Below are 22,442 nucleotides of genomic sequence, written 5' to 3' on the forward strand. Positions count from 1 at the left end.
TCTGTGTTCTGTAGGATTTTGGGTGTACACTTTTGTTCATTTATGTTTACTCTTAATCTGATGCTGGAGCTGCTGGGGCAGAAATAAAGCAGCCCTGGGAGCACTTCACTCTTTGTAAGCCCCGGTTCCCACATCCAGTTGGCCGCCTTGGGCCCAGAGTGTGTGGACCTGAGTGTTTTCTGGATAGTAAATAACATCCTCCTCCAGTCTACCTCATGGTTGAGAGGCGTGGGTATTCAGTGATTAACTATATATCATTGAAATAACTTTCTGTTGTAAATAATAAAAACCCTAACCACTGTGTTAAACCTCCCTTCTCCAAATAACACAAATACAAAAAATAGTTGATAATTGGAAAGGCAATACTAGGTTCTCTAAGAGAACTAGCAGTTTCCTTAAGCTGGCGATAGAAATTATAGGGGAGTCCCTTGATGCTGCACAGACATACGCACACGGCTAATTTTAAAGCCAGCAAACAGTTGGCTTCAGTGGGATAAAAAAGAAATGCGCGATCTAGAGCTGCCCTGAGCTTGAGCAAAATTTGTTGAGGACCAAAAAAATAATTCCTTAAGATGTTCAGTGGACAGAACAACTGTTTGTGTCTGGTGCGAAGCAAGTTGCCAACAAGCATGCTCAATGCATGGCTCTGGGACATGGGGAACTAAAGTTGAAACTGAGGCCGAGTGGGAAATTGCTAATTAGCTGCGCACCAGCAAGAGTTAAAATTACCTGGCCCCAGTTTGAGCTGCCTGATGAAACTGTGCTTGTTCCAGGGCAGCCCAGAATGGTCCGTCTGGGACCAGCAGGTCTTGCTGGTGCTGGCAGGTGGCTCTTCAGACAAGGCATCCACTGTTTAACCAATGCAAAGTCATAATAATAGTAGAGGAGAGAAAAAATTGTGGGTGTGAAAACAGATGGATGAAAAAGCTCTCCTGCTTTTATTGTTGTTCCTAGTCTGTAAACAGCAAGCTGTCATTTTAAAATAAAAGAAAAAAAAAATCATTTGCCCTTTTAGGTTGTGAAGATGCAGCTGTCGCATAAACATATGTCCTGCTGCCCTCACAGCCCTTTTCTGCAGAAAATTGTTTCCATCCAAACGCTAAAGAGACAGAGGCAGAGCTTGTCTAGTGATCATCCAGTGTACTTCAGTGAGATGTGCATTTAGAAACATAAATAATTAGTAGACAGCATCAACTCCCTTGCTTTGAAAGAGAAAGAAACAAACTGTATTAAAAGAATGTTTTAAAAAAAAATCTTAGAATTCAGAGGGATGCTAAAACAGGCTTATGGTGTGTAGTTTCAAGTCTGTGTGCATGAGCTGTGTTGGCAGGGAAGACAACTTCACACAGTTTGTGTCCTCTTCAGGGAGTCTCCGGCTCATTCTGACCATAGGTCCGGGTCTGTCCTCCAGGAACAGTCTCCCAGCACCCTGAATCCCAGTCCTTGTATGGTCTATGTCCATGGTCTATGGACTGAATTTAGCCAGGGTTCAGCCTTGAGTACACTGTAATCATGTTTTATTCATGTGGAAGTAAGTTCCAGAAAACAAGCTTACATAACTATGTTCTAGCACACATATAGATGGGATGAATATGCGGTAAGCCTCCTGGATACGAAGCGTGTTGGAATATGAAGGTTTGCTCAAGAGCTGTTAAACATACTCATGCAGTGGTTTCCCATGCCAGGATGTTGGTTAAATCTGCCTACATTGTTCTATCGCTGTTTGGATATAAAATGTCTGTCTTAACCCGACAGTGATATAGAGCTGAAGAGGTAGTGCTGCTGGGATCTGAAACTGAGTTAGTGCTGTGATTTCAGCCGTAATACGAACCCGGTGTCTTATACTGAATATATAGGATCTTCGGTTGTTAGTAAGATTGTTGTAGACATGAGGCCTTGCAAAACTTCTGTGCTTTCACAGCATTTGAAAGAACATGCAGAAACAATACGGAGACTGAAATTTGGGGGAAATTATTTTTCTTTTTCTAAAACTTTTTTTATTATGCCTTTATTTCATTATTTTTCATGTAATTGCTTTAAGCCACCTGGATGGATAAGTGAGAATTATCTGTGTTGTTCATTCACTGTTGGCTAAACAGGAGCATCTCATTGTACTGTGGGCAGGAAAGTACCTTGTCTGAAATAAAAGCAGTATTTTTCAAAAAACAAATGTGATTATGGGAAAATGGTTTTACTGTTTTTATGAAAAAAAACCCAAACAATTTATTTATTCTGTTTCTTGGTAGAAAAGTTTGTACAAACTCAAAATTCTCAGCATCAAAGAAAAATAGAATACATTTAAAGAGATCTCATTTTTGAGACACCAGAGAGATGAGCAGTGGGTTGATCAATGAGGTGATCAATGGAAATCGATGGTATAACCAGCCCTAATGAGGAATATGGACTCAGTTCAAGGCTTTAAACTTTAGCATCCCTAGTAGCTAGATGTCTGATGTCTGTGCAGGTTTCTTTTTTGTTTTCCTTCTCAGAAGATGCAATTTGAAATGAAGTTTTGAAGTCCAGATGTCTTGTTCCTCTAGCGATTGATTGCACTTGCTTTAGGCAGTGCCAGATCATGGTCTTCTAATAAAGATGATTGTCTGTGCTAAATGCGGCAATTAGTGCATCTAGATGCAAACCCAACACACTGCATCGTGTCTTCTCAAATCACCCTGCGGGAGGGTTATGTGCAGGAATGTGTCCATGGTCAAATGAGATAAGTTACAGCATCATTAACAAGATTTCAGGTTTTGTTTTCTCACCTCTTCTTTTCTCAGCATTGACTGATTTCTCCAGCTTTTTGTTGCACTTTGAAGCTAGCAGAAAGCAATAAATACACCAGAAAATTTTCCACAATGAAATGCGAACAAGTGTCCACCTACTTGCAGACTGCAAAAATGCTCTCTTGGTATTTTTTATGTATTCACTTTTTTGTTGCTGATTTTTCAGGTCACCTTGTCATAAATTGTAAACTACATCAAATCTGTCTGTCTTATAATTCCCAGCATTATGTGCTGAAGTTGTGCTCTGAAAATAAAGCTGTGTTTTTCCTACTTCATATATCATCACTAGTAATAAAGATTTTGGATTTCCAGAATAGCTGGCAATTCAGGCTGATTACACACGAGGCAGAGATGAATGGGGAGCTCTGTTGCACCAGCTATGTTGATTTTGCAGTGCTGACTGTTGTACAAGTTGTGTAGAGGAGCTGATTTTTGAGGCAGAGAGGGGTCAGTTGCCCAAAGAGAGATGCCTCTGGTTCACTGGGATGAATGGTGCTTCAGTCTCACTCTGGGGCTGTGTGGCTGGGAAAGGATGTCCCTAACAGGAATGGTTCATCCTCAGTAATTCATAGAACTGACGTTATCATAGAAGGGTTTGGGTTGGAAGGGACCTTAGAGACCATCCAATGCCATCCCCTGCCATGGGCAGGGACACCTCCCACTAGCCCAGGTTGCCCAAAGCCTCATCCAGCCTGGCCTTGAACCCCTCCAGGGATGGGGCATCCACAGCTTCTCTGCTTCTTCTTAATATCTAGTCTAAAATCAGGAGTTCCTTAAGAGAGTTTGAAGGCGAGATCAACAAAGGGACAGTTTGTCCTGTATTTTGCATTGTTCCCAATGTGAAACCTGTAAGTGTCCCCTTCTTACATGCAACATAAGTACGAGGAGAAAGGCACGATGGGACCTGCTCAGGGCAAGGAGGGTCTGTCATAGTTGGAACAGATTTCCTCCAAGAGCAAATGCAGACTTTCACAGTGTTCATCTTATTGCCTGAGGACAGAATGAGGTGCTCAGCGGTGCATTTGCTGGGCTGTTGTTTCCAGAGCACAGGCAGCATCCATATTAATGGAGCATTGTTACAGGCAGTAATTTATGCCGTGTTCATTACACCCGAGACATGTACAAGAGCGTGTAAAAACATAAAGCGCTAAGCAAACCCTGCAGCAGATTACTGCCTGACAAAGTCAGCTTTTTAAGGAACACATTAAGATTTGGACGGCAATTGTGCGTCGGACAGGAGCAATCCATGCCAGTAAGAGCTGTAGAATAAGGCGCTGGGGACACCAGGAAGGATGTGTGTTCAGCGGAGCTGGCCTGAGGAGCCTGCCGAGTTTCAGCTCTTAGTTGAGCCAAATACAACATTGCTGTTCCGATCCAAACCCCTGTTTACACAGATCTGCAGCCTCTGAGGTGGACTGAACAAAAGCGTTGGGTTGTGTCCCAGCTCCGCGATGACAAACCGCGGCGGTGTGGGTTTGTTTGAATAGCTCATTTGGCAGAGCTGGCTGTGCAGTGTGCCGTGCTGCTCCACGGATATATCAGAGAGCTGAAACATTCAAATGACTCTTTTGGTGTCTGTTTGCCATGTGTTTAAATAAATACCCAATTTGCAAAATCTGCAGTAATGGTGCATGAAAATTGGATGTACAGTTGCATGTACTTTTGACCCAAGGCTTGTCTGCCTATTACGGATCAGGTCATTTAACTGGTAAATTCTGTTAGTTAATCAGGCAGTTAAGCGAGACCCATCACTCACACGTCCAGTGTGGAAAAACGTTGTCACTTAACTTCTTAACAGTTACAGAAGCAGCTGCATACAAGTCCATTAGCACAGAGTGTTTTATGCAACTAAAACTGTTGGTGGTATTTTCAGAGATGAAGTGTAAGAAAAATGCCTATTTGTTTTTGTACCTTTTTGTAAGAATGTATGTTTATTGTAGACGGGCAAATTACAGACTTTTTTTTTCATTTTTCAGGAAACAAAAATCAACTGTGTCCGGCTGGCAACAAAAGGTACGTGGGTTTACTTTTCCTGCAAAACACAATGTCAGTAATGTAAAGGCTGCAGTGGTGACACAACCTGATTACAGTCACTATTCAGAGAACAAGCCTCTTTCTTTTCTTTTTCTTTTTCCTTTTTTTTTTTTTTTTTTTTTAAGGAAGATTACAAAGGCAGAACAACAATTTCCAGAGCCACTTCACTATATGTGTGGACCTTGTTATTTTTTTTAAGACAGCTTATCTGTCTGTGGTTCCTCATTTCCCTTATTCTGTTGACAGCTTTCCTGTCCTGAGGACTGTTCTTGCTATTGGCAGAACGTCACTGAAAAAGCTTCTTATTAATGTCGTTCTCTCCACAAGAGGAGATCTCACCTAAGCCTAACCTGGAGCACAGTGGGGCACAATTCTTGTATCACACCATTTTCATCTTATAACTGACCGTTCTTTATTGTCATTGCAATTAGTTCAGAAGAGACCAAACTGCTAGATCAAACAGAGCAAACCCAGACAAATGGTGTTAAGGTGCAGTGCTCCGATCCCCAGCTCACTTCACAAGGTGTAGCTCTTGAGGGACCGATGATGACAGTGTCTCGGAGCTTCTTGGAGCTTAGAGTTGCTTTTAACAACTCTTCTAAGGACTTCAAAATCACTTGCTGGTAAAGGTGTCAGAAACCAATTTACTTGTAGCACAAACAGAGGAGTAGCTGTAAAAAGACTTCCTCAACACATGTAGTCTCAAAATGAGCTGTAAGGAAATGGCAGGGTAATGGCCATGGTCCGTACTGCAGGTAGCTCTGCATTTCCAAAACTCAACATTGTCATCTTGTGCTCTTACTGCTTTGCTCTAATGTGGAATAACTGCATTGCTGCCTGGGGAGTCTTTCCAGAGTTAAATCAAATCGGCAGGAACCCATGGCCACTTTTTCTTTGAGGCACCATCCCATTTTTTCTATGCTTTTCACTCTTTTTTGTCTTGTAGCAGTAACAGAAGTTAATTACTTCTGGGTACTTTCCCCTTGTCATTTCTGCATCTACACTTAAGAGTTGAAAGGGATCAAAGAAGCCCCAGCTAACAGTTGCTGGGTAGCAGAGGAGGACTTTTTCCACCTTTACATGGAGACATCCCCCAGTGTGTTACAGAAAGCCATGCACTGGGATAGCAGACACTGCATGAAGTTCCCACCCACGCAGCTGCTCTCATTGCTGAGACCCGATACGCAGGCTGATGGGACTGTAAGCAGTTGTGTCACCACCGAAAGCCAAGGAGGATGAGCCATTTCTGCCCTTTCCCCCTTCCATCTGTGGCTCTGGTGCTCCCCATACCCTCTCGTTGCTTTCCTTTTAAAAGTTCCTTGTAAAATCTTTATTTAATTAATTTCTCTGGGTTACAGACGTTCTGTGTGTCTCAGTCTCCCCTCCTTCCCCCTCGGTTTTTCCAGCTGGTAGTGACATGACCATTTGGGATACCTTATTGTGGCTTTCTGGTGGTAGAAAGATAAAGAGCAGGACTGGGTAAGATGAGCCCGGGTGACATGAGTCTCTGCAGGGGTTTCCCAGAGCATGCCTGGAGGTCTCTTCATGAGATCAGAGGAACGGGATTAATTCATTTCTGGAAACCTGTAGCTTCTTCCATTTCAGTTGCTGCTTTTTCTAGAGTTGGTGGAAGAATGCTGTCATACTAGCAGAAAAAAATTTTGCTCTGTGATTATTCGAAGAAGAATAAAAGCTCATGTAGCTTGAAAAGTCCCATTCTTGCATGACCTTTTGATTTCCCCTGCCTGATTTGGGTGCTTCAGAAAAGAGTCACATAAATGGTTGACTTTGAGTTGACTTCTGCAAACTGATTTAATTTTCATTAATCTGTTGGGTCACCAGGAAGAGTCAGTAAGCTACACTCATCCTGTCTTTTCTGAATATAATCTTTTTAAAAAAAGCTCTCTTACTAATATTAATTTGCTAAGAAATATAAAAGAGATGGGTAGAGCCTGAGGATGCCTAGAGCCACTGCTTTTTGGTGATCTTATTCTTTAGGATTTTTCTTGACTGGCATGAATGGAAAAAGACGGGAAATGATGGTAGTTCTAGTGTTTATTCTCACTGTCTCAGTGGATATCACTTCTGATTTGTAGGCAGATATCTTATTTCTATACATGGAGTGTGGAAATCTCTGTGGAAATTCTTTTCATTTTTTCTTCTTTTCTTTCTTGTCCTAGCTCTGTGAATTGCAATGTTGTATTTCTCAGTGCCTGCCCATTAGCAAAGACACAGGAATATGCACAGCTGTGGCTAATTTTATGCAGTTTTAGCTTTTCAAAGGTACAGTATTGCCTGCAGCTCACAAGCAAGGTAGCATCCCAGGCAAGCGTGTAGTCCTGATAACGTAAGAGTCTCTTCCATTGCTGGCACCTGGGAAGTACGAGCAGCTGAGCAACAGCTGAACAATGTGGTTCTGTGGTTTGGGGCTTTCCCATAGTTTCAGATTTCCATATGTCATGAGGCTGGTTCCCACCATACATTAACTCCCCATGAATGGAAGAATCAGACACTCCACATCCTAGCCCCTGCAGAGCGGTGTCGTATCTGCCCTCCCTCCGCTGTGCGGTAATGGACAGAGACACTCACAAAACTCTAATTACATTGTGGCCTGATCAAAGGCTGATAGCTGCGATGTTCTAGGTGACCTATTGCGTCTGTGCTGTCTTCTGTCTACTCGTTGTATTGATTATCTTTAATGGCCTTGGCCTGTATTCGCCCTTATTTGCATCCTTGTCTTTCTGAGGATAGAACGCGTGAACCTGTGGTCTGCCTTGATCGAAATCTTCAGGGCTGTTAGCAAAGGTACCGCTGTGGTGTCTTGGGTAAGAGTCAGGGGAAAAAAAAAACCAAAAAACAACAAAAAAAAAACAACCTTGGAGTCAGGGCTAATCTCAGCATTGAGAGCTTAAAAGCTCTGCTTTGAGGTGGTAGCAGAGAAAAACCATGGTTTGTTTTGGTGCAAGAAAATAGATACATACTATTGGTGCCAGACTGAAGGTTCTTTTTGGGCTACAAGCCTAATTTTTCCATTCCTAGACATCTAACACTGCAGTAGCTCCATTAATGGGTAGTGAAATGAGTTCTGATTTACACCAGTGACAGGAAGATTAGGATCCAGACATGTTGAAGCAAGGCGGGTATTCTCTTGAAGTACTGGGTTAACAAGGGCACTAAACGTGAGTGTGGGAGTAATTAGGCAATAAAATGTGTTAGAAAGTGTGCTACTGGGGGATGCTAACACATCCTGGGTGTTGCTGCAAGGCAACAAGTAGCTTTAATTACCTGAGAGATGCGTGAGGCTGTTCCACCGTCGCTCCTTCAGCAGCCTGGGAGGCAATCTGCTCTGTGTGTCCCGTTGCCTCAAAACCAGGAAAATGAAAGCAGACAACTCTTTAAAAAGTGTTTTAGTTCATTAAAGAGAGAGTTTTGGAGACTTCCCAGTTTTCTCCCCTTCCCTTTAGCAAGAAATACACTGTTCAGATCGACCCCTTTTGGGTTTAGTTCAGCTCCACACAGGAGCTCCTTCCCGTATCTCGCAGCGGTGCGCTCCGCTGCGTGGTGTGCTGCCTGCTGCTCCGGTTCAGATGAACTCGATTCTTGTAGTTGCCAGAAAGATCTCTCAAATCTTTGTGTGTTGGCTTATGAAATGTGACGGGTTTAGCATTTCAGAGCACGAGGTCATGGCATCAGTAGTGCATCCTCCAAAGCAGAGCAGGTAGATACCCACCCAGGCACGCGCATCCCTCAAGCTCGTTTCCTTCCATCCTGAGTCTCAGTGGAGGAGTTGGCTGATGCTGGTGGAACAGGGTGGCGGCAGGGACCCATCGTCAGCCTTTGCGGTGGTGACATTTGGCAATCCATCAGAAAGCTCTCTGCGTTTGTCCAGTCTGTGTAACCATTTCATGTTTCGTTGGCATGTTTTAAACCCACAAGCATGATTAACCTTCTGTATCTACATATGTATTTATTTTCAGGTTCATTGGTCTCAGATTTCTTTACCGCTTCCAGCCATAAACATCTCTCCTCACACTGGCTACTCCTCTTCTTTAAATTACTGGAGTAATGTCGTCTTTCACAGCATTAGTCACTTGGATGCATATCATTAGCATAAAACACTCTTTGAAAATAAGTTTCTAATTAAACCCCGATTTACCAGCTCTCTGCCATACAATTTTCATTCAGCCAGTTTATTTATTAGTTTTACCATTTGGTTTCCTTGATAGCATTTCTTTTAATATGTCCCATTCTTTCTGAATTAACTGACTTATTCTCCCTGTCTTAAAACAACATATTTATATTGACACTTTAGCAGAGAAAATTGCAACCTCTTACCAAGAGAGAGTGATTATCTCTTGTATTCTTAAAGTGCATTAAATTAATTTCACAGTGTAATTGAAACCAAGGCAGAGGGCTCATTAATGGTTCCTTATCTCTCGATACTCATTTCTTCTTTCTTTAAAACGTGAGTTCTTGCAAATGAAAGAATGGAACTTTAATAATCATTATGAGGTACATTTTTATTTTTTTTCTTTTTTTTTTTTTTTTTTCTTGTGCATGCTGCCTGGGAACGATTTTGCTTGTTCTTAGCAGTAATGGGTAGGCAACAGGTGACCACGCGAAACCCGCCCAGCCTCTTGAGCACAGGTGATTATCGGTTCAGGAAAAAAAATACTGTTCAGACTTCCCAAAGTCTGAGCAGCTTGATGACTTCTTGTTTTGTATTTGGTTTGCATGGGAAAACATTTTTACAGTTATTCTAACTACAGCATAAAGGGGGCACTCCTTATGCAGTACTCCCTTTGCACCAAGGCAAAGATCCACCTGTGCAGAGAGGGTCATCTGGGGACCAAACCACTTAGATCTTCCCAGGAGCACTTGAGCATGACTGGAGAGCCCCATGGATCCCTTCCTCGTCCTCTGCAGAGGCTGGATGCCTCCCTGAGCATGCATGGAGATGACCTTGCATTTTTGAATTAAAGCTACGGCATTTTCTGGGGTTGATTATTACGCTTATTCTGAGACAGCCGAGTCCTGCTGTTGAGGAAATGATGATGGGAAAATGAAAACTTGATTCTGTAAGGCCTCTGTACAGAAATTTCTGCTGAAATTGGAGACTTGACAGAACTGAGCCTCAGCAGCACCATGTAAATCCATTCGCAGATCGCTAGTGGGGAGGTTCAGAACTTCTCAAGGGTGTTGCAGTTCCCGTCAGAATGAACTTGGAGGTCTCTGTGTCATAAACTTACCTCTTAGTATGTACCACTGGGAGTAGTACCATCATTTTAGTCCAGAAAAATTAAATACAGAGAGGATGGTGGGACTTTATGATCCTTGAGGTCTTTTCCAACCTTTATGATTCTATGAAATCCCATCAGTTTGTGGAAATAATTTCTTCTGCTTTAGCCTGATGTGCATAGAATGATTTACTGGGGTGTAACAAAGTTACATGTGATTAATGTGAAAGGGAGGGGAAAGGAGGGTTGGGTTTTCAGTCTTGGGATGGATTAAATTTTTGTAGAAATGTTCCTCTCCCAGTTATTCCTATCTGGCTGTGACTTCCTCACCCAACAGTTACTCCAAGTACACATCAGGGCAGCTGTAATGATACAGGGGCAAAAGGTACTGGAGTTACTGTGAAGTTCAAATGGTTTTAAGATTGAGAGAAATGGTCCTGCCTTTTTGTAGTGCATCAGCAGTGGGAAAAGGGAACTTCCTGGGACATGAGTGTGTAACAGTCTTCAGACCTCAGAAATGAACCTGAGTCTGAAAGGTGACCAGTGAAATCATGGGGAGAAAAACAAAAAGACTGCAAAAAACAATGGAAAATCAGGAGAAAAAAAATCCTACCATTCACACACAGTTTTGCTTCATATGGAAACTGTTCGTTTGATAGCTCTTGCTCCCTCAAGTTCATCTAAGAGGGCTCTGTTGTTTTCTTGAATTTTAGTTTTGTAGACAGATAATGTATTTTTTAAACAGATCTAATCCCATTTCAAATCTGTTTGTTATTGCATTTTGTCTTCTGATACACTGAAATGTTATTCCTTTGACAGGTTTATTCTGTTTTGTGCTATTTCTTTCCGAAGATTTTAGCACACTTTTTAAGTTAATTGCATGAATTTTTTTTTCTTTTTCCCTGAACAAGTGTCTGCCTTCTAAAAGTTGTTTTTTAGCACAAGTTCTTGTATCACCGTAATTAATAGCAGACATGCTTATGTCGCTCATACTGAAAAATATTCCCCACTGGGAAGACAAACTTCCTGGCATGTTGATGCCCTCTTAACCCAGTGAGCATCTTTATTTTCATCACATTTGGTATCAAGACTTACTTAGAGGGATTTTAAGTGTCAACTTTAGGGGCTTCCTTATCCTAGGGAGCTAATGAACCAACTTGGAGTTAGTGAAGAACCTGGTGCAGAACTGAGGCCACGAATGGACCGGGTTTGATGGCCTCAGCCTAGTTCCTAGAGGACATTGTCTACTCCAGAGCTCTGCTGCACTGCCAAACCCTGCTCTTGGGCTCCCCAATTCAAATAAGCAATGGGAGGCGAGAGGCTGGGAGAGGCACAGTGTTCCAGGTGAAATTTGGGATGGATTGGCAACAGCAGACTGTGAAAATATCACCTCTGTAGTTCAAAGCATCCACTGCTGGGATGCACTGGGTCGCTTCAGAAAAGAAAGGTCTTTAGAAAAAGCAGAATTAAATTGGTTATTGCTGTGTGAGCCAAGTCCTCCTGGAATCAGAGCAGGTGTGGATTTACCTGGAGTGCCATGGAGGCTGTTGTTCCCTTTATGACACCCTCCTGGTGTGGAGGGATGCTGTTGACTGTGTGCTGTGGCTGGTGGGCTGTAAAATTGCCTTTGTCTGCAGATGAACCAGCAGCCGGGCAAAGGAGGGAAGGGAATAAAAAGGCAGTAGCTGGACATTAAAGTCAGAAGTGAAGGTCAAATCAGAAAGGATTTGGGTTTTTTTATTTAGTTTTAATGCGGATTTGGGTTTTTTTATTTAGTTTTAATGCAAGGAGTGATGCATGACGACTTGCTTGTGGAATTCAGAGTTGGGTTTTATCCCCCCACTCTTCTGCTTGAAGATTTGTAGGAAGAACTGTCCAAAAGTCCTCTGGAGCCTTCTGCACAGGGCCTGAGAGATGGGGCAGAAGAGGGGCAGCCATGGGTGGAGAAGCAGGAGGAGGGCTGATGGATCTTAGAGGGCAGCAGTGGTGCATAATCCTAACCCGCTTACACCAACTTCTTTGGTAGTCAGTATTTCTTCTCCATTTACTTATACATAGAGATACTTTCTAAGGTGTATCAGCTGCTGGTCAGGTAGTGTGGATCACAGAACAAGTTTTTCATAAACAGATTATCATTGTCGGTGTCCTTAAATAGCACTTCCAAGGGCATGACAAACCCAAGGCTATTACAAAGACATTGTGCCTGTTTCCTTACATAGATTTCTCAATGAGCCAGTGTTCAGGAACAGGGTTATTATTAATGCATCAGCTTCTCAGTTTCTTCTAGGAACTGGGCTTTTAAAAAAAACTATATGGTAGCATTAGGATGTGTGACAATGTCATGAGAGAGGATGTTTCTTAACATCACTGTAGGGGAAAAGAAAAATCTTCATTCAAGACATGCCTGAATGTGCTGCCTGGACTCGGCAGAGCACAGAAAGTTTCCCCATATTTTATGCAGCAGACATAGAGTGTGTGTACACAGACTCCCTAATGCTTTGACCATATGACTCCCTTTTTACTGTAAAATGGTGAGTCTCCTCCTTTGCATGCTGCTCCATCAGCTCAAGGGTGAAGTCTTACTGGGCACGGTTTTTGTAGGCCACCATGGTACCTGCTGCACCTTTGGCCAGCTGGGCTTGAAAGGTCGCCTGATTTCAGTGTTCATTTTATACCCACCTCTGGACTTTGCTCGCTGCTTTTGTAATTTCTGCAGCTGGTCTGGCTGTGGGTTTTTAGCGATAACTGTGATGAGAACAGAGTAACTGCCTAGGGGGGACTGGGTGGTGCAAAGTTTAATGAGCTTTTGCTTGCAGGGTGTGATGTGTGTGTTATATCCATAACATTGTCATCCACTGTAAAGTTTTTGCCTCTGTCAGTCAAAAGATTGACCTCCCTGTGTCTGTTTAAGAGCATACAAAAATTAAGCCACATCTGTAAATTCGAGCTTGTGGTAATGGGAATTGTGCTTGTTTCCCATTTTTGTAATTTCAAGTTACTTTGTAAACAGCTCTGCAAAAGTGGAGAGTGAAAACGGAAGCATGCCATCACCCTCTGAACCGTCACATCACTTGTAGGCATCACAACAGCTGCTCTTTGTCTGAGCTCTTCTTTCAAGTAAATGTAATAACCTCTCTCATTCTTGGGGGCCATATATCTGCCTTTATGACAAATTAAGTGCTGCTTTTCTGAAGAGAGAGGAAGAAAAACAGGAGGAGAAAAGAAAAGCCTTTGTGGTGGATTTACCTGGAATCCCCAGAATCAATTATTCTCTTACTGCTATTTTTTAATTCTCATTCAGTTTAATAATGCTAATCTTGATTCCTCACTGTGTGTTTACCCTCATCCTCCTACAGATTGAACCTGGATGCCTGATAATCCCTCATATAAATTCTGCTCTGTCTTTCTCTCTAGGATCGCTTTGTTTTGCTGCTCTCTCTGCTTAGAATATGGTTGAAAGCTCTTGGCTCTCATCATTTTTTGCATTCCTTTTGAGCTTTTTTAAAGAAATGAGAATGTCTCATTGTAGTCTCAAGCCTGTGCTGTTTGCAGCCTTTAATGACTGGAGGTGGCAGACTGGTGTAGTGATGTTGGTGGTGTTCCTTTTTTTTAATGAATGACAACAAAGAGCTACCCAAGTGGAATCTGTCTTTCGGGTTTGATGAGCTGTGTCACTTTGTTGGCTTATGACATGCAGAAGCACCAGCATCGTGCATAGCTGGTTTTATCCCAGTACTCTGGTATACGCTGCTGAAGGTTACAAACTGGTCTGTCCTCCATGGCCCGTACCTGTGCCCAGCTGATGCAGTGGGCTGTTGCTGGGCAGCACTGGGTAGCAGGTATTCTGGATCAAGATGTAAATCTGGGCCCTTCCACCTTTATCTCAACATTATCATTCTTAGAGGTACCTGTGTCTGCCTTTGTGTTTGTGTATTGAAATATGTTTCAGAGGTATAGATATAGCCAGGATCTTAAAACATAAGGAAGAACATTGCTACATGCAGAGATGCTGTAATCATTTGTAGGCCACTTGCATAGAAAGCACAGTAAAAAAAAAAAAAAGAAATCATGTTTACAACTAATTTGAGAATAACTGTCCTTTGAAAATAAGCCTCTGGGTCTATTAGGAAATTTCACATTCAGCATGCTGCCTGGCCATTATGTGCCACAAAGAAATGACTCTGATTGAACAGCTCATTTTAACTCATAATGACTTTGAACCCATTATTTTTCATTAATTCTTCTGGGTTAAATAATCCTTTGAAGTAATTTTTCTGATTGCTTTTTATTTCAAGAGAAGTTATAATCTAGGTGTTAAAAATTTGAAACCAAACCTCATCTTTGCCAGACTGACTTATCCCCTCTCTGGGTCTTTCCTGTCATCTGGCCGTGGCTGAACCTCCCATTGCTTGTGTTGCGTCTCTCATTTTGTCCCTCCCTCATTTACACTTGCACTGCCTTTTTCTTGTCCCTGGTGATTTGACCTAGCTGTCCTCAGACCCATTTTGTTGCTTTCTCTCCTCCTGTTGTGGTATCAGACAATTCTCTCTCCAGGGCAGTGACAGGGCTACTGATGAGTGTGGCACCACGTCCATCACAGGACTTTGTTCTTTATGCCTTGTCAGTTGAAAATCTCACATAAATACCTGACTTTTCCTCCTGCTTATGGCTCTTTTGAATTATTTTTCCTTTTGCCTACTTTTTTTTTTTTAATACAATATTGTAATTGCTGCTTTACATAAAGAATGTTTCTAATGACAGTTTGTGAAACAGGTTTTACATAAGGAACTTGTATTATCAGTCCTGTTTAGCTACATGCACTCAATAAGCTTTCTTTCCTGGGTGTTCTTCAGTGTGCCACCACCACAGAGGTCACTTATATCTGGTGGCTTATTGTTTTCAAATAATATGCCTGCATGCATTGCTGGCTGTAAGATTGCCATGGCATCTGTCACTCAGCCATCGCTGTTTCTCCCTCCATCCCGTTCCATCCCTCCCGTCCCCCATCCCCGTCTCTGAGAGGCTGTGTGATCTGATGGAATTGCCACAGGGTGTCAGTCCAGAAATGTCACTCCTCAGCTCTGCTCTTGGGTGTCTGTAATGCCAAAGGCATCTCCTTAAGCTTTCCAGATCTATAAAGTAAATGACATAACATATTACTTACCTTGCATGAGCAGTAAGGGAGTCTAAGGTACACGTGAAGATCACTCTAGGAGTGTATAACGCTATGTATGACTGCTTGCTGGTAAGTGGATGATTTTTCACTTTCTTAGCATTTTGAGAAGGTTTTCCTCTTTAGCTATGACTGGCAAAAACTGGAGTTTAGGTTGTTGGAATCACTTGCAAACCATCTCCCAGCTCAAAGTAGCTGAACACGTAATCTCTTCCTTGTGGACAGAAACACTTTCAGCAGAAGAAATCTTCTGAAAGGTTTAACTCTGAAATACAAGTGGCAGCCCTCTATACTGAAGTTAATTTTGGATTTAAAAATTATTATCCTTAAGTTTCCAGCCACTGCAGGGCCAGCTTAAACCATCACCTGAAGCAAGGAAGAATTGAGAAGGTTGAAAGGAGCTGGTACAATATGAAACTGTGCTTCCAGTAGTTGCATGTTACTGAATGAGTCTGGGATTCAGGTATCTATGAATCCACAGTGGAACAGATGGATTAGACCTTGGGTACCTGTGAGTGTGTTACTAAAAAAAAAATCATCAGCATGTGATGATCCATAAACCTGACTTCTTGTGGGCTGATGAGGCAGGTGACTCTGGGAAAGACCCCCACTGCCCCTGCTCTGCTCTCTTTGCATCTCTGCAGCATCGCCAGAACAGTATCTCCCCTGAGTGTGCTGCGTGTGATGTGTTCTGTCTCACTGCAAGATGCCAGATCTCTGGGGATCCTGAAAAGAGCTGAGAAAGCAAAGGAAATTAGGTTCGTGGGAATGGACTAAAATTGTGACATAGCTGTGAATGTAAAATGGAATGACGAGTGAACGCCGATGCCTCTGAGAGTCACATTCATGCCACTGGCTGAGCTCCTGGGAAAGTGCATTCTGTACAGTACGTAAATGTGTATCTCGGAAAGTAGTAGCCTGGTCTGGTAGATAATGCACAGATATGGGGAGCCAAGGGACCTGCTGTCTCCACTTCTCTGGCACTGTCTTCTGTCATTTGCCTTCCTTATTAAGAAAGCAAGCTTAGGGCAGAAAATTGTCCTACTTCATGTTTGTACAGTGTAATGGGGTCCTGGCCTTTGCGGGGGCTGTGGGTGCCACTGAAATACACACAGTAATAACAGCGGTGACCTGGTCTATATCCTATTATTCCAGTATCCAGCTTCAGTTATGAGGAGCAATTTATTCCAGGAAATGTGGTGGAAGTAACCACCAGAAAATATGGTTATAGTTTATTTTCTTTCCTTTTAATGTCAGCACTATATAAACATTGTTTTTCAGAAAGAAAAGGGTACAGTAGTGCAGAGCTTTCCAAGTGTGTTTAAAGACATTTGTATGAAAGGGACGTCTGAGCAGTTTTTACAGGCTTCTGTGCTCAGAGAGCTTCAGATCTGCTTGCATGCCAGTAAAGGAGAGAAGCAAAATTAATTCTAATAAAGTGTTACCCTGGGGAGCAGCAGAAGTCATCTTCTGCAAGTACAATAACAGCTCACAGACCTCCTTCTGCCAGAAGAGAAAACTTCTCCTTACCTACAGCTGGTGGTGGAGTGGGTGGGAGTACAAGTGACCAGAGCAGATTTAGGCATCTACAAGGGAAATATGTCAGAAAATCAAGGGACTTTTGCAGTAGTGTTTCATTGCACAGCTCTAAGAATCCAAGACCCAGGAATTTACTGACACTGTCATATCATCAATTCCTCGGTACTGTTAGCTGAGACAACTTACAAATGGTTGGACTAGTAGCCTAAAGGAATTGTTGGCCTTTGCCAAGACAGATAGAAAGAGTTACACAGAAGATTCAAGTGAATCAGTCACCACAGCGTGTAGGTGTCAGGATGGATAATAAGCCTTTATTCTCTTTCTAGAACTGTGGAAGTCTACAATGGGATGAGAAATATAAAATAAAAATACACTGACCACCCATCGCCTGTAGTAACAAGGAACAGCCTGGCAAAATCAAACTAATCTAGTGGGTTAGAAGATGGAGTTGACAGCACATTCTTCATTTTTTTTAACGTGGCTTGCAATTCAGGAGGCTATTCAGATGGTACAGAAATGGAAGGGGTCTGACTGTGCTGTTTGTGGTAGAAAACCATTCTCTAACACCTATTATTTAGGGTCATAGGAGTAACTGCAACTCAAGCGAAGGATAATTTGGAGTACTTCTGAGTTTCACTTCAAGTGAATAGAGTTGTAGCCATTTTCAGGGAAAAATTGTACCTTTGTCATTTACTTTGTGGTGTGATAGTGCTGGGATTGCCTGAATGATATAGCTCACCTCTTGGGCAGATGTGACCCGAGATTGTAAGAGATATTGTCAAATAAAAATGGTAATAGGCAACTGATACGTTATTTTATTTTCATGCTCAGGAGCTCCGTTACTGCATTTCAGACATCTGCACACAGAAGTTATCAATGAGCTTTTAACTGACTGGGAAAATTGTAGAGTTGTCAGGGACATAAAGCTGAAAATTACATGTGTGTTTCAAACAGACAGTGTTTTTGCTTGGTAGATATTGTGTTTCGCTGTGGCAAACTAGATTAACAGCTTAGATGCAGGAAAAGTGAAATCATGCTTTTATCTATGCATGTGGTGAGCTTTCTTGTTTTGCATTCATTATATCGTTGTTCTATATGTACTCTTCAAGATATGATGAGAGGAGAATGTAACTTTGAGATCACATCCTCTCCCTGGAAGCCCACCAGCTGAGGCCCTATTCAGACAGCCCTATATTCAGCGGTATGATTTGATCTTGGTAACCATTGGGACCCATCCTTGCAGACAGATCTGTTAAAGCATATGCAGTTTAACGTGTGACAAATGAGCAAAAGAATTAACCCAGTGAGGCTTTCTGCTGTCTCGCCAACATATGGACTCAATTGAATATTATCTCCCCAAGTGACTGACTTTGTGAAAAGAAGTGATTCAGCTTCTCCTGAAGGTCAGCAACACAAAGTTGTTAAAAGAGCAAAACATTACTGTCTTCTGATGACAGCACTCTGTTTTCACCTTTGATTCCCTTTTCCTACTGTGTTTGAGCTGTAGAGGAAGACTTGGCAGACTCCAACAGCAAAGGTGAAGCCCAAGATAAGGTTGTGGTGTTGTGTAACATGAATTCATTTAACTTCATCAAATGCAATGGTGATATTTTTAGGAGTAGTTAAGTACACCAGGAATATAATATTTAGTCTTTAGAGTAGCCATGACTTAAATCTTGTGGGGCTTTCTAAATCAAGCTCAGTGGTTTAAACTATAGCTGGAAAAAAAGTCTGTGCAGCAAGTAGCAAAGTCAGCAAAGCTAAGGTATAGAATAAGTACTATACATGTAGTCCCAACATCTGCAACGTCCTCAGTTATTGCTGGGGCGAAAGACCCTTAAAGTCAGATCATGCCGAGGAAGTAAAAGAAGAAATGCTTTGCAAATAATATTCCTAAATATGTTTTATTTTTAGTTGTGCAGACTTTACTCTTAAAAACCAAAAAATTTCAAATAGAAATGATGTTGTCTTGCCTGGGCTGTACAAGAACTCATGTATGGAACACATTAGGTGATGTGGAGGGTGCTCTGTGCATTGGATTAATGCTGGTTACGTGCAAAATTGTAACCGTATGTTCACAAAAGCTAGGCCTTCAGTATAGTGAGAAATAAAAATGTGTTCTGATTTTAGAAGAAAAAAAGTTTCTGCAAGTAACGGCAAGCTTTTACATTTCATTATTTTGGTGAGCAAGGGCTGCACCTCTACTTAAGCTATTTGAGATGAAAATTATAACTGCTATTAATTCTGCTGCTTCTGGGTGCATGCTGAGTGTTTCAGAAGAGTAAATTCCTCATTACAGTGTAATATGGTAAAACATTAGAGTCAGCTGCTTTGCACTGGGAGTTTACACCCTATTACTGCTCTGAATTATCTGTCATTAGCCCTTATGAAAGGCAGATTTGGTCAGATGGACAATTGTCTATTGCAGTTTGATTGCAAATACGTTGTTGGGCTTTCAAATGAATATTTAAAGTGGATCATTGCATGATTTTTCTACAAATTCTCTTTTTATTATTCCTCTCCCTCCATCTTTTAAGGCGCTTCCACCCAGAATTCCAATGCAGTGGAACCAGAAAAACAAGTTGACAGCACAGTGAAAATGGCCGGAGTGATAGCTGGTCTTCTGATGTTTGTTATTATCCTCTTGGGAGCAATGCTTACGATTAAGAGAAGGTAAGTTTCTGCTTTGCTTCTATCTTGGACCTTCTGGCTACAGTGGTGCTACTTCAAAAAGAAGAATAAATTTGGTAGAGATAGAAGATTCCCTTTGTGTTACAAGGGCGGCAGTTAATACCTATTTATGTAATGCTACCACTGAGAAGTTGTACCCTAGAAGATGCGCCTGTTCTGGCAGATGTATGAGCAACAAAAGAATGGTTGTTACTGAAAAGAGCTGCTGGTAATTAACTGGCAATGAATGAGAAGGGATAGCTCTTGAAAAAGCATGGAGAAGTACAAAGTGATAATGAGGCAGTGGAAGTGGGCGTGGGACCCTGTGCAGGTAGGACAACAGTGGTCTATAGAAGACAAGAACTCTTTCTTAGCAGCCAAGAAAAATAATGTCTTAAATGAATGTCGTGTTTCCAAGTGGGTCTTGATGAGACATATTTTCACACAGCAATGTCTTTGCAAGCAGCGTTCAGCTAGAGTATTACATCTTGCTGAGGGTTAGAATCTTTCCAAGAGTTAGCTTGAGTTTACAGGGGAACGAAACTTGGAAAAATCATGTATGGTAATGAAATTTGTTCAAACACTTAGTGTGATTTTCTTTGGACCATTTGCACTTAGACTTTGAAGTCGCCTATTGTAGTTGCTACTATTTGAAGAGCTCCACATTTACTGTGTAATATACTGATTCAGAAAACCACTTAGGCGAGAGGTTTTTTTGAGAGAAGGATGTGTATTGTATGTATTTTACCAGTCACATTTCTGAGGTGAACCCTCCTTTTCCACAGTAATTTGATTTTAAATGACACAGGAGCTAGGCAGCCTGGCAGCCCCATATCTAGGGTACAGGCACCATCACATGTGAGAGCCCTGATGATTTTTACTTTGCAGGGTGTGCAGTATTTCAAAGCAAAGTTCTGTTCCTTTGAGATATCTTATCTCTATGACAAAGTCACGCATTTCCCAAAAATAAGAGCAGCAGTTAAATCTAGATATGATCTCCACTAACTTAATCCAGAGCATGCATGCAGATGGAATAGTGATGTGCTCCAGATGCTTGAGTGCACGGCTGCTGTTGAGAAGGATTTTGGGAGGCTGGAGAAATGGGCTGATGGGAACCTTGTGAAGTTCAGCAAAGGCAAAGCGAGACTCCAGTGTCATCATTTGTGTATAGATGCACAAATCACTGCAACACAGTTTAGCCTGTTCATTTACAGCTTGTGGACAGTGCCCATTTGGGTGTATTTGCTCACGTAAGGCAGTACTTTCTTTCTTTAATAGATACATACCTTGAAATATCTCATTTTTATTGTATCAAAGCACTGCTACTTCTCTAAGCAGCTTGTTTGTCTTTAATATTAGTTAAATATTTTTGTGTAATAGAGAGCACAGGACCCGTTAGTAAAAACAAGCTGACACAAGAAAAGCAAGACCTTTGTAAGCGTCTTTTCTGGAGAAAATACCCTTTGACTTTGTCCCTCAAAAGGATTAGATTGTGGTCAGTTCTGATTTCGTCTGGACAGTTTTAACTCTGGTGTAATCGTGACTTGCATTTCCCTGGAGTGAAGAATGTGACACTTCTCAGGCTTGTGCATTTGAGCGGACAAAGCCTCCACTGACCCCTTTAAGTATGAGACTGAATAAATAGGATCAGACAACCTGTCATGGGTACACTGGAAATAAGTTCTTTAAACTGCTGTTGGTAGCAAAAAAGGGAGATCTGGGGCTATGTAAAACCTGGGATTAGTTCCCTCTAGGAAAATTCGGCTCCTTATTCTGGATTAGGATTTTGGTTGTCACCTTAAACTAACAAAACCTAAAAGCCTCTTGAGCAGAACATGCCCAAGCTATAGGATAGAATTACTGTAGGGATATATGCACATTCAGTGACCCATGTCCCTTCTGTGTCCATCTTTAAGGTGGATGACAGGCAGGGTTTCCAGCTTGTCTAATACATTCTAGGTTCAGGTCATGTTTCTACTGGTCCGTAACTCTGACCAATTTTAACAGTTAGTTTTGAAATATTTGAAATATTTTGAAATATTTAGGTTGCGTATTTTGGCAGAATTTGAGCCATAATGGCCTGTCCAATTCCAAAATATAATCCTCCTTTTGTTTGCCTTCCTTTATTTTTTTTTTTCTCCTTATGGAATAAATCTTTCTGAGCTTCCCTCTGTAGCCTTGAGGGATGCGCAGCTTTTTAATGAGAGCTAAGAGTCTCGTGTGATCACGTATGCCCGCTGGCTGAGACACGAGAAAACAGAACGTACAGGGAAATGTTCCAGGGAACAATTACAGTTGATAGTGCTGTGAAACCCGGCACAGGCCTATTGGGGGTTTAATTAATGGAATAATTTTGGGGATGTAGGGGGTTCAGCTGTGTGGGCTCTCGTTTTCCACATCCTGGTGATTTTTCTCATTGTTTAGAGGTTCAGAGCAACCTGGAGTTTCCCAGTGAGGCTCAGTGGCAATCACTGCACCTTAACTGATGCTTTGCTGTCGCATGTAGCGTTCCTGAGCTTCAGGAGGTGACAGCAATTTGTTATAAATACATTCAGGTACTTCTCGAACTCAGTGTCATTCAAATAACTTGGGATATATTGGGAATCTGGCTGGAATTTCAGGCTTATGGGAAGGGACACCAACAGAAAAAACCATGTAATTTCAGAGTAATCCTCTTGTACATCTGTGAGTCACTGTCCTTTAACCAGTGGGTGTGCAGCAAAGAGGGCGATTGTGCACCAAGAGTTTCCAGGTGTGCTTATGAAAGTTGTGCTCAGAGCAACGTAAAAGTGAACACTTGAATCCTGCGTTTATTCTTGTAAAGCGCTTCCTAGTATTTATAGTGTCTTCAAGGATGGCATTTTAAGGTTGTGCTATAGGCTGAAGTTTGTGTTTCACTTTTTTTCCCCTGGCCTGACAGTGGCTGCTGCTTTGGAGGCTCCCCTGTGCCTCGCTGTTCATGTGCAATGACATGTGCTGGAGCTGCTGGGAAACAGCCCTTCAGAG

General features: G+C 41.9%; 1 protein-coding gene across 1 annotated transcript in view; it reads left to right on the forward strand.

Moving 5' to 3' along the window:
* LOC104468093 (receptor-type tyrosine-protein phosphatase T-like) overlaps nt 1–19,439 on the forward strand; it is a gene marked incomplete at both ends in the record, with an annotated part of 82,556 nt that extends 63,117 nt beyond the window's left edge. Inside the window, 2 exons of the mRNA XM_010082107.1 lie at nt 4,760–4,796; nt 19,304–19,439. Coding sequence (XP_010080409.1) covers nt 4,760–4,796; nt 19,304–19,439 — 173 coding nt within the window. The remainder of the gene's footprint in view (nt 1–4,759; nt 4,797–19,303) is intronic.
* Between the last annotated feature and the right edge of the window lie 3,003 nt (nt 19,440–22,442).

Source organism: Pterocles gutturalis, unplaced genomic scaffold (assembly GCF_000699245.1).
Source record: "Pterocles gutturalis isolate BGI_N339 unplaced genomic scaffold, ASM69924v1 scaffold14274, whole genome shotgun sequence".
NCBI classification, from domain to species: Eukaryota; Metazoa; Chordata; class Aves; order Pterocliformes; family Pteroclidae; genus Pterocles; species Pterocles gutturalis.